The sequence below is a fragment of the Schistocerca piceifrons genome, chromosome 3 (genome assembly GCF_021461385.2).
Source record: "Schistocerca piceifrons isolate TAMUIC-IGC-003096 chromosome 3, iqSchPice1.1, whole genome shotgun sequence".
In the NCBI taxonomy this organism is placed as follows: Eukaryota; Metazoa; Arthropoda; class Insecta; order Orthoptera; family Acrididae; genus Schistocerca; species Schistocerca piceifrons.
The window spans coordinates 267,006,167-267,018,650 of NC_060140.1; the positions used below are offsets into that span (position 1 = coordinate 267,006,167).

At 42.1% G+C, this 12,484-nt stretch overlaps 1 protein-coding gene across 3 annotated transcripts in view; it reads right to left on the reverse strand.

Annotated features, from left to right (window-relative positions):
* The window catches only part of LOC124788077 (phospholipid phosphatase 1-like), a 781,858-nt gene that overhangs the window by 61,910 nt on the left and 707,464 nt on the right, over nucleotides 1-12,484 (reverse strand). Inside the window, exon 1 of one of the 3 annotated variants that reach the window (XM_047255171.1) lies at nucleotides 2,390-2,469. The exons of the other annotated variants lie outside the window; for them this stretch is intronic. Coding sequence (XP_047111127.1) covers nucleotides 2,390-2,417 — 28 coding nt within the window. The 5' untranslated portion in view covers nucleotides 2,418-2,469. Of the gene's footprint in view, nucleotides 1-2,389; nucleotides 2,470-12,484 lie in introns of those variants that run through there. 3 annotated transcript variants of the gene reach the window in all.

The window sequence follows — 12,484 nt, forward strand, 5'->3', positions numbered from 1 at the left end:
CAGCAAAGGATGAGAGAAAACGATGTTCAGGGTACAAAAAGTGTCATTTGGAGTAAAATTGCAGTTTTAATGTACTGTATTTGTCATGTACAATACATCTTTTGAATCCTTTTTCCATGTTGTAGACAGGTGTTTGAAAGGGAGTGTCTGCTGTTCACGGAGTTTATCTGGACGCGGAGCTTTCGCTCCCGACTGCCTCCGGTTGAACACAATACATGTGATCTTCAAAAGCGCCTACTTCGTAAGACAGGTATCTATAGTTTCCTCGTTAGTCTGATGTACCTGCAGACAAAAAAATAGCGGAAATTTTTATGTGTGCATATATTTCTGGGGTATTATAAGTGCGCGGAAGTATTCAAATCCCTTATCTTTTGAACGTATGGATCCAGAATGTCCAAATCCATTATGCTCAGTTCTGTGTAAACTAGATCGATATTTTGCAGAACATGTTACATTTTGTTCTCCAAGAGGATGAAACTGCCAAACTGGTGGTGAGGTCTGTTGCTCATGATTGAAATTAAACTAACAGGAATAGTTAGTTTTGGCTTGGAAAGAAGAAAAAAATAAACTAGCAAAGCAAATAAAGAAACATATTTTAACTCCTCCCAAATAATGAAAAATTTACCTGAGTGAGCAGTTATATTAATAAAGAGAACAATATTTTCTCTTCTCCGCTCTTGGAAAAGCTGCCACACATGTTTGTAATCATGCAGTACTCTGTTTTACTTCAAAACATATCAAGACAAATAAGTCCTCTCTGGATGAGTATTGTGCTCCTTCTACGTCACTACAGAATCTGAAATTCAACTTAAACTGTATGAAACCTCTTCCGCTGTATTTCGTCAGAGACCGTCGCCTCCTTTTCCGCGTGGCCTCCTACAGTAGTTCTGCATGCAACCGGAGTTAAGAAACTGTGACTTACTCGACCATTAACCTCATCCGGTGACCAGCTCTAGGCCAGGACAAACAACACGGCCTACCTGGATAACAATGCTTTTGTTTTTTCTTCCTTAGTATTCCTGGACCCTAAAGTAGAGGAGGATTAAGCTTATTAGTTCCATGTTCGGCAGACTTCTGCGTACAGAATAGATTGAAATATTTTTTTTTTTTTTAATGCTGTAAATTGACATACAGTTTTATCGTCATGACGAGTAAAGGGCACTCTAAAAATTAATTACGTTAGCAACTATTAAAACTGTGTGCACTGCCTCCGCCAGTTCCTTGCGATTCCATCTACAGCTGCCCTAAATACAGATTTGACATGCAACCTTCACTGATTTCAGAAATAAAACTAACAGAAGTAAAACTGTGAAAACGTTTGTGTTACAATAAGCTGGAAAATTCCTCTAAATTGATTTCGTTCATAAATACCGATAATTTCGATGATTCTTATAATTTTGTGATAATTATGTTAATTTGTCCACAAATGACCTGTCCAAATTAATAGTGTATTTTACGTTGCTGAAAAATGGCACGCACTGTGCCACGGCTACATAAATGCAAGATGTCACCAAAGAGCAAATTTTACGCGATTCACGGTTCGCGAACTTGAGTGTTTTATGTTACACGCATGTCATAGTTTTTTGTAGGCCGAATAAGGTAAATGATGATGTCAGCACTGTAAAGAACTGTGCTTCCGAGGTAAACAGAGCCAACCGTCCAATCAGGATAAATTTTCAAATAGAATTGTAAGTAGAAACATTTACAGACAAAACTCCCTTCTCTCAAGAAAGAGTTACGGAAGAATTGAGACTCCGTGGAATAAGGTAGCTCTGAGTGACCGCAAAGGACCATTGTCCTTTCATCCTGCACATCTCATAGGACAGGTAGTTAACACGTGAAAATATTAAAACATGGCTTGAAAATTCTGGAAAAATACAATAGTGTCATTCTAGACATGTTTCCACAAGTGCTGCAAATATTTTCGTTAGTAGAAATCATGTTTTAAGACGCTGCTATATTTTTGTCACAAAATTGTTTTGAAAAGGTAATTTCTTTAAAAGTTTCGATTTTGTACGGCGTCTTCCAAACACATTGCTTTTTTTCTAATAAATCGATATGAGAGCATTAACATAAGTAAACAAACTTATAGGTAAGTTGCTTCTGCTCGTGATGGTGTAGGAGGAGGAAGAGCGATATTTGCGCCTCCTTAAGCCTTCCTTGTTTTACAGTAGAAATTAGAATACCATATGTATCTCGCTAGACATCCAAGACACGAAAGGGTGAAAGGAGAGAGTGCGGTGTTGCAAAAAATACGTTATCACACTTAGCAAGGCAGTGTGAGAAGCTCTCCCTCGCCGGAAGCTACCGATTTCCGTAACGAACCCAAACGGTAGCTTCCTAATGCAAAATCCGTTTATAATTTGCTTGTATGGACCCGGGTACTTACCAATAAGTAGTTTCTTCCGTGTCTTCATTCTAAGCGTCGCACACGCATACGCCCGGCCGCTGCCGTCCTCGGCGCTAACTGTCAAGAACGAAGCGACAGCTGAAAGCGGAAGGAGGACGCTGATTGGTCTACCCGTCTGACGTCACATCACATGACTCGCGTCTCTCTCCGGCCGTGAGTCACGTCGGGAAGAGTTGGAGGTAGGTTACGATTCGCCAGTCTGCCACAGCTGTTGCTTGTGTGCGGACGCTCGGACGTGGTACAATCTCATTTCGATAAGTAGTTGCCCACATACATCAAGCATTTCTTTATATCCGCTGCTCCGTTATTCTCATAATGTGCAAACAAATGTGTACGCAATCAGTAAAATAGGTTATTTGAAGTATTTTACCAGTACTTTAAATGTGGTCTGTGAATACAGTGATAACCAGGTAATGGGGAAAAAATGAACCACGTTTTACGTTATTTATTATCTTGTCATCAAGAGTAAAACATATGATGCTGGCAACAGTTCATTATTTTCACTAGATTTTAAAACATAAATATTGTCGAACACGTGTTTGGTTCATGTACAAGATGGCTTTAAGAAATAAAATCACCGTTAATGGAGTTTTGACTAAGTTCTGCTCCAATTTAAATGATCCACTCTAAAATGTGTGAGATAAAGCTCTATAAGTGTTTAAGACGTAACTCTTCTTTCTTAACAGACTAACAAGGGAACCCTCCTTACTGTAAATCACTGATTTTGATGCGCTTCCAATATGTTGTAGAAGCACTTACCCTGAGTACCTGGCTATCCGGTTTTTTAGCAACGGGCCTTGGTTTTAGAGAAAATTGATTCTGAAGTCCATTGCGCGCTTTGTATGCACGTGGCATTACATATTTTCCGAGCAAGTCAGCGTAGCGCAGCGGTAAAGGTTCACGGCTACCGCACTGGCGGTACCGTGTTCGAATCCTGCTCGCGGAGTAGATTTGCAGCGTATTTAATGGCATTTGTAATTTCGCCTTTTGATTCTTCGTTAACTTCTCTACTTGCGGATCTTCTTCTGGCTGCACTACTGCAGAAACACTTCGTTCTTCCATTTCACAGAATTTTTCGAACACATGGCACTAGAGACGCTTCGCGAGCAACTGACGTAGTTAGATGCGAAGGTAAAGGAATGCAACTCGCATCCTCATTGGCCGCAACTAGGAGCTGGGGTTCCCGTTACGTCTAACGATCAAGGGAGAGGGGACGATAATGGGCGGAGATCGATTTCAGGTAATACAAGAAGCGACCGTTGTACGAACATTTGGAACTCCAACTGCGACCCACAAAAGGAAAGAATATTTGAGAAAATTAATAACTGAAAATATCTTTATAATTTCGCACACCTTACACTGTTTGTTGATATTCTTTGAAATAAAATTGAAAAATTGGTAGATTTTGAAAAAAAAAAAAAAAAAAAAAGGCACACGAGCAGGTAACTCCAGCGCGGTAGCCGTGAACATTTATCATTGTACTGCGCTGAATTGCTTGGAATATATATTAATGTTACGGGTATACAAAGTTCGCAATGAACATCAAAATCGATGTTCTCAAAACCCAAGGCCCATCGCTAAAAAACCAGAAAGCCAGGTACTCAAGGTAAGTGCTTCTACAACATATTTGAAGCGCATCAAAATCCGTGATTTACGGTATGGAGGTGTAAGTGCAAAACATGCAATACCTTCAGAAATAATGTAAACATGTGAAACTAACATTCGGGCTGTGTGTTTCCACTAAGCATAAATCTGGTAAATAAAATTCAGCTTTGTAGCTATTGTCCGCAGCGCCCTAAAAAAACCTCTATAGAATTTCTAAGTCAAACCAAACCAAATCAAGAATCCAAAACTACCTCTGCACGATATTAACCTGGCTGTTTACAGTGTATATGGTAACAACCACAGTCGCTTACTTGGAATGACACACATTTTCACAAAAAACAGGCAATATTACGAGTGATAATGGTAGCGCTAAAAAGGGGTAAAATATAAAGACCAAGCAAAAGAAGCAACGAAAACGTGTTTACTCTGCTTATTTCATCTCATATGGTATCATATTACTGGACAGCTCTTCGCGTTCACAAACAGTATACACAGATGATGGGTGAGCAGTGAAGACGGTCTGCAGTGTCAGTTCCCGAATTTGAAGTGCCATTCCGGCACATAAAATCCTGCATGGGATTTTTCAAAAGAAAATGCATCATTGATTCAGTGAACAAATACAGAAAAAATTTGTACTAGGATCACCAATCCTTAAACATTATACACAAACTTGTACATAATTGTTTAGGCTCCATTTTCAATAGGTTTCCATCAACTTGGATATCAAGGTCTGTGTTATCACTCGGATGTTCAAGTAGGAAAGCTTCTTAGCTGTTGACTCAGTAGTGTACAGGAGTTGCTCACAATACTTTAGGTCTTTCGGTACACTGGGTTCCTCAGTGGTATATACTTCAGCAAACCCTTTCCTTTAATCTTTGATTTTTTTTTTTTAAATCAGAGGAGGAGGATATTAGTGTTTAACGTCCCGTCGACAACGAGGTCATTAGAGACGGAGCGCAAGCTCGTGTTAGGGAAGGATGGGGAAGGAAATCGGCCGTGCCCTTTCAAAGGAACCATCCCGGCATTTGCCTGAAGCGATTTAGGGAAATCACGGAAAACCTAAATCAGGATGGCCGGAGACGGGATTGAACCGTCGTCCTCCCGAATGCGAGTCCAGTGTGCTAACCACTGCGCCACCTCGCTCGGTTTTTAAATCAGAATTCTGTGAATTACGCAGTATCTTATTCCATGATTGCGCAGCTTGCGTTCGCCTAACTCCCACGAAACAAATGAAAAAATAAATTAATACCTTGGTGCCGCCACTTTAATAGACTGGAGATGCTGGAAACATCTCTTAAAACCCCAGTACTGTAGGATTGGTTTTGGGACATAAATGTGCATCATAGGTGGTTCCCCCCAACCGACATGTGGGTAAATACATTAACGACAAGTTGCTACGTCCCTGCGAAATTCATTGGAGGATGGAAAAAATAAACAGCTGGAGAGTACAATGGTGTTCTGGACAGCAGATATGATTAACAACTGGCATCCGTACGTGGTGATGACGAACAGAAGGAAATTCCGGACAGAGAATCTAAAACAACACATTTATGAGACTGTTTTAACCCCCAAAGCAACCTTCAGGGGGTCCAGCGTTTCTGACGTAGTGCAGTCGCGTGGATGTAATGGTTTCCGAAATCTAAATGAAATTCCTGGATTTAGAAGAATGACACATTCACGTTACTTACAGGAAGTTTTCTAATAAATGCACCTCTCGCATTAGACGCACATTGCTGATCACCATTATGGTAACACTATTTGCATCCTGCCATGGAGATGGTTTTGCAACTACCGCTAATAATAGACACGAGAATGTCACTCACGTTCACGACTTCTTATACCTAGGGATGTTACGGGATGAACAATGGAATCTAAAATTGAAACTTACAAGGTAGCACTCATATATAACGTACCAATTTTGCATGTTCTTTAGTGGGTCGTACTTTCCTCATGGTGGTGTGTTAAATATACAGCGTGTTACAAAAAGGTACTGCCAAACTTTCAGGAAACATTCCTCACACACAGATAAAGAAAAGATGTTATGTGGACATGTGTCCGGAAAACAATTTCCATGTTAGAGCTCATTTTAGTTTCTTCCACCTACGCTCAATGGAGCACGTTATCATGATTTCATACGGGATACTCTACCTGTGCTGCTAGAACATGTGCCTTTACAAGTACGACACAACATGTGGTTCATGCACGATGGAGCTCCTGCACATCTCAGTCGAAGTGTTCGTACGCTTCTCAACAACAGATTCGGTGACCGATGGATTGGTAGAGGCGGACCAATTCCATGGCCTCCACGCTCTCCTGACCTCAACCCCCTTGACTCTCATTTATGGGGGCATTTGAAAGCTCTTGTCTACGCAACCCCGGTACCAAATGTACAGACTCTTCGTGCTCGTATTGTGGACGGCTGTGATACAATACTCCATTCTCCAGTGCTGCATCAGCGCATCAGGGATTCCATGCGACGGAGGGTGGATGCATGTATCCTCGCTAACGGAGGACATTTTGAACATTTCTTGTAACAAAGTGTTTGAAGTCACGCTGGTACGTTCTGTTGCTGTGTGTTTCCATTCCATGATTAATGTGATTTGAAGAGAAGTAATAAAATGAGCTCTAACATGGAAAGTAAGCGTTTCCGGACACATGTCCACATAACATATTTTCTTTCTTTGTGTGTGAGGAATGTTTCCTGAAAGTTTGGCCGTACCTTTTTGTAACACCCTGTATTTATGTGTAGTGTGGGTGACTGATGACTCTTTGGGTAGTGTAACGTGTACTTTGGATAAATGTGGCAAGGAAATAGAAGAAAGAAATGAAAAATAGTTCCAACAAACAGTCTCTTGCTCTCTGGTAGGACCAAATGGACAGTCGAGCTTAATATACCTGTCCGACGAGCAAACGATAAATAACAGTTTCATATGCCGTCATTCCGTGAGCCGGAGCGAGTTGGTTTGGGTATTAACCCGGAACACTGGCGCATAGGTTGTTGACCAGGGATTCTATTACTCTTTCCAATCAGAACAGCAGAGTTTCTTCGACTGCCAAGATTTGGGCCTGCTGCTCCTGGTTAGAACGCCTCCGCAATAGCGAGCGTCAGTGACCTCTCCTTAGGGGAAGAGTCTTAAAATTGATGAAGAAAATAAATAACTCAGTGGCTCTTGCCAGCAACTCATCGCGACATTGCCTGCCGAACTATACTCGGCCTTTGCGTCATCAGGGGCACAATGGCTTTAGGTAAACAGCAGCAGTGTTTTCCCAGGGATTAGATCCTTCTGTGTTTGCAAGGCGCGTCGTGCCCACTGAAGAGGTAGCGCCGAGAGAAAACACTTGTCATTGTCCTCCCGCTCGAGTCTGGTTTGTCGCTAACCATCTGTTCTCTAAAAGCACAATGGACGTGGCAGGTACAACCATATTCGCAGGTTCAGCTCTACCATAGGCGTATTATTACATCTTTTTTTTTTTAATTTGAAAGAATAAGTACCGCCACTTGTCGTACAAGCCTATTGAAAGTGAAGAAATGCCGGACAAGGATACTGCAGGAAAGCGACTATAGTATATGCGTAAGAGACCACCACCAAGGGATGGAGGCAGTCTAAAGTGAAACATGCAGCATTGTGGCGTGATCTTTGGCAGTTTGCTACGTCGTGATTGCAACGGTGGGACGTCGTCAATCCTGGCTATATTTGGATCTAAGTATAAGTTAAATAACCGTGTAGAATTAATAATGCAGAATTAAAAAAGCCACTCACTAGCTGTTTAAGTGCTACAATTTACGTTTTAGTGCAACGGGTGTGTTTGTTTCTGAAAGCTGCATCCAGTGAAATCGCCTACCTAACCATGTTTCTCCTTTTGTTCTCTGAAGCGAGACGGAGTAGTTGTACCGTGCATCCACGTCGGGCATTAACACTGAGTGCACGCAATCCTACTCCTTAGTGGGGATCTTGCTTGTAGGCTGCACTGTAAGAAACATCCGAGCATGATGTATTTTGTAATAAGGGCGATAAGAATTTGTTTACTGACTACTCATTTCTTTCCGATATAGAGGCTTTTAAATTCCACGCTCACCCAATCTGTCGCCCAGCCGTTATGCCGTCCTCAAATGTGTCGTGATTTGTGGCATTGTAAGACGGAATTTCAGGCTGTGAAGCTTCTACGATAATGAACAACAGAGCAACGCCAAATACTGGATTCCCAAAATACGTTACGAAATGTGAAACGGTGTAACGCAAGTCTGTTTTCCATCTCGCAAGCCTAACCGCGCAGACGCCATCTAGGAATACAGTTTTCTGAAGTTAAGATGTCTCATTTGGAGGTTTCTATATTAAAATTTGCGTGCTATGAAAATAGTTGCTTCAAGGCAACGGCGGACTAACGATTCAAAATGAACGCGTCGTTTTTGGTGTGATTTCTTACAATGCAGCTCGAGAACGGTACTTTGGTGGCTGCTACTACTACATCCTTAAGTGCGAGTTTATGGATGGCAATATACGAGTAGAGCTCTGCAGACATTTCACTCGACAGATTTCTGCGTGCATTTCCGGTGATCGTATAGAAACAAAGGCTGAGATGACCTTAGGAGATATGGAGGAATAAAGGGAAAGTTTAATGACAGCCATGACCCATGTTCCACTTAACTGATAGTGTACAACGAAAACTTTGAATTTTAGATATGCTTCCTGGTCGAGCATAAAATTAACTCCTCATAAATGTTCCAAACTTCGTTTGCTTTTCCAAATACGTTGTCATTGATATTCAGTCTAGGGAGAATTGTAAAACGTAAATGTTACTACCCCTCAGAGATTAGGCCTCAACGGCTGTTCCTACTGGTCGACTCTGTAATAAGGAGCGCTCTATAATCGTGGGCCATGTAATCAGCAGTCGCCAATTCCTACAGCCACTGTTGCCAGTAGATGAATCCCGATGATGCCGCTGCTTCCTTACTCAAACAGCTCCTCATAAGCATCACGAGGCTTATGGCCCACGTTCAAAACATGCCTACACCTCCCGCTGCCCCCCCCCCTTTCACACACACACACACACACACACACACACACACACACACACACACACACACACACACACAAAAAGAGAAGCACACACTGAGGCACCGGTAATCGAACCCGGCTTCTGCACCATAGTCAGCGATGCTTACCATTCGGCAGGATCCAGGAAGAATTGTAATGTTATTTAAATTTTTCCACCGTTTTAAGCGCGCTTTGCATCCACCGACGCCTCCAAAATACTCTTCAGGATTTTTTGCAAGGATATTAGATTGTTGCTAATATAGTTATCGCAAAATTAGAGAAACTAGTATAGAACTTTCACCTTTAAGTAAAACAGTGCTCACTTTTTTTCCTTTCACACAACTATTTCATACGTATCCATACCCCGAAACAAAATCTGTGTGTCGTGCTCCAGACACAATCAGATGCCGTTAGAGTGATGCTCAGTGATCTTAGGTAGGAACAAAGAAAGTCTCTTGCGGGAGTAAGGAGGGAGGTCAAGCAGCTGAAACCGCAGTTCGTGGATTTAAGCCATGGCAATTGCTGATGTCAGACACGACGCATTGTCTTGGTGAAACAAATTTTTCTTCTTACGCTTGTCGTTTCTTCTTTCAGCTTGTCAAGTAATGCCGCGCTGTAATAGTTTTCTCCTTTTTCTCTAGCACCGTCTGGTGAACTTAAGCAATGTTATCGTCGGCGGTTGCAGTTTGTGCCCAACCCGAATGCTCGTCGTCACCCTATTTGGTACGACCGCGTCGCTTAAACTATACTGCCCAAAATTTCACAGTGGCAAATGATGGTACAAAGTCCCCGTACAAAGCGTTTAACTCGTGTTTAATTTGCGCAGGCGTATTGCCTTTCAAAAACAAAAATTTAGTGACAGCTCGATGTTCGATTCTGTCCATTTTCATGAAAACACTCATCGATTCACTAAAACAGCTGTCAAACAACAACTGAGCGTCCAAAATGTACGAAATTTTGATGAGTGCCTTACTAAGCACGCGCAAACAAATTCCTCAACTTTTGTTGACATATGCTGCTATCTCATGTTAAGCAGAGGGGGGCCAACCCGCGGGCCACATGCGACCCATAGTACGTTTCAATACGGCGCAAGAAGTGAGCATCTATCACAATAAAAAAATAATAAAATTCCGTTTATGTAAAGTTATGATAAACTTAATATTTTCAGCTTGAAACTCCCGCCCAGTGCTCTTCTCTCATTGGTCCATCCCGTCTTTTTTTTCTGCGGTTATTATTAGTGCCAAGTATATTATTTGCGGCCCAAAAATGGTCGTCTTCTTCCAATGTGGCCCAAGTAAGCTAAAAGGTTGGACACCCCTGATGTCGAGGCTACAAACTTTTCAGAGTACACCCGCTTTGTTACGGGTCGTATCTGAAGCCCATCGAGGTGTGTAGGGCCTCTAGCAATCAACTGAAAAATATGCTGCGTTAAATGCAGCTTGTAATTCGTGGAATTTCTTGACTTCTTTCATGCAACTTTACTCTGTATAAGTTAGGTGTGAAATTTAGAGATTGGTATATGAAGAAATTTAAACGTATCTAATAAGATGTAATGGAGGGGGTTGAGCCATGACCTTCCTGAACCCACCGTTGAATCCGAGCGTGTTGCGCATTCGATAGTAATGTCAACGCTTTGCTCGACTTGTAATACAGTTTATTTTGTAATAATTCTGTTATGAATGCTCACTACATGGTGCAGCAGAGGTCAAGCAGAAATTTGCGAAAAAGGAAGACCAGTAAACAGAACAATTTGGCGCTCTCTTCGTTATTTAGCTGATGCACAGCCATCTATCGGCTGCTCGCCGAAACCGAACCGTGTTGCTCAAAGCTGCCGCCAGATGACTCGACTGCCTGGCGACGCCTCCAGCGGCTAGACGAAAGAGCGTCAGTTTACATAGATCGTATATTGTATCCCATTCAATGTTAATGCTGAATAAATGAAGCACATTAGCTAACAAATTAAAACTGCTAGATTGTTTGGCTTTGCAGCCAATAATATCGGACATTTCTGGGAACGCTTTCGACAGTTAAAACTTCACACATACATACCGACAATATATTCGTTTACAGAATTACCCAGGGAGCACAGTCCCGTCCCATGAAATAAACATCTAGCAAATCGAACTCGCATCCTGCCCAGCAGGGCCGGTTCGAGAACGTATTTCCACAGAAGCGACTAATAATTTGGCGACGCTCCCCTTCGTACATTATCACCCGCATAAACTTACGATACTGACTATGATACGTACTGTACACAATCTTGCACTTGGCCAGGGGCGCCCGACACATTCCCATGGCGTCTCTCTGAACTTTGTGCTCCGAGCGGCTATTACCAACTGTGGTACACCAGCTATAGAAATCTTACAGCTGTGACAGCTTGGTACACCTGTTAGCTTCTCGCCCAAAGTGACGGTTTGTGTCGCTTGGGCCTCAAACTGACCCCATCAGTTTGAAGAAATGCATAACATGAAATGAACGTTGGCTAGCAGAGGAAAGTACCTAGAGCCATTTGTAGTGAAATCTCAAAATTATTTTTCAGTCGCTGCGGAGCGACTCTTGCCGCCACGCCCACCCACTTCCCCTTCTACTACATATGTCCTGGGTATATGTTTTTTCAACACAACAATTTAAATGAGTTCCCTATCCAAAATACGCGTTTCACTTCCATAGGTGCCTGAAAATATGTAATCTATACTGTGTTATCAGATATCGAAAATCTGTTTTTGATAACACAGAAGTAAGAGTTTTTTACGGGAGGTTAGGTTGTTGCAGTTCTCCTTTTAATGTTTTGTTTCTGCTGTTCCCGCGGCACTGTTGTTGTGAACACTTACCTATGGAGGTCTCTTAAGCTCTGCACTCGCTCACGTGATAGTGATGGTCTTGTAGGGAATAGTATAAGGGATAATCAAATGAAAAAAGTAAGTGAACTGTTTATTATTTCAAAAGTAATAGCCATGACTTAATACATTTATCCCTCTGTGAGACAAGACGGTCAATGTCTTCACAGGAAAATGATTGCGGTTGCCTACAGAATCATGACTGTATGCAGGAGTGTACTGCTTTGTCCGAAGCCAATCGACGGCCACGAATGTCTCTCTTCAGCGTTCCAACATCCAACAATATGGAAATCGCATGGGCAGAGATCGGGACTTTATGCAGGATGTGTAATGGCTTTCCAGCGAAACTTCTGCTGTCTGCTCTAAACACCGTTGGCAATATAATGCATCAAAATATATTAGCCAAGTGGCAGTGGACGAGCAATTTACTACAAACATATGAAGGGATGCAGACCCAGGTTTTCAGACAGAAAAAAAGGAAGCCACGAAAGAAGTAATGGAGATGCAGCAGCTTCATCGTGGCCCTGGCGTCTGTCGAAGAGGTGTGTGTGTGTGTGTGTGTGTGTGTGTGTGTGTGTGTGTCTCAGAGAGAGAGA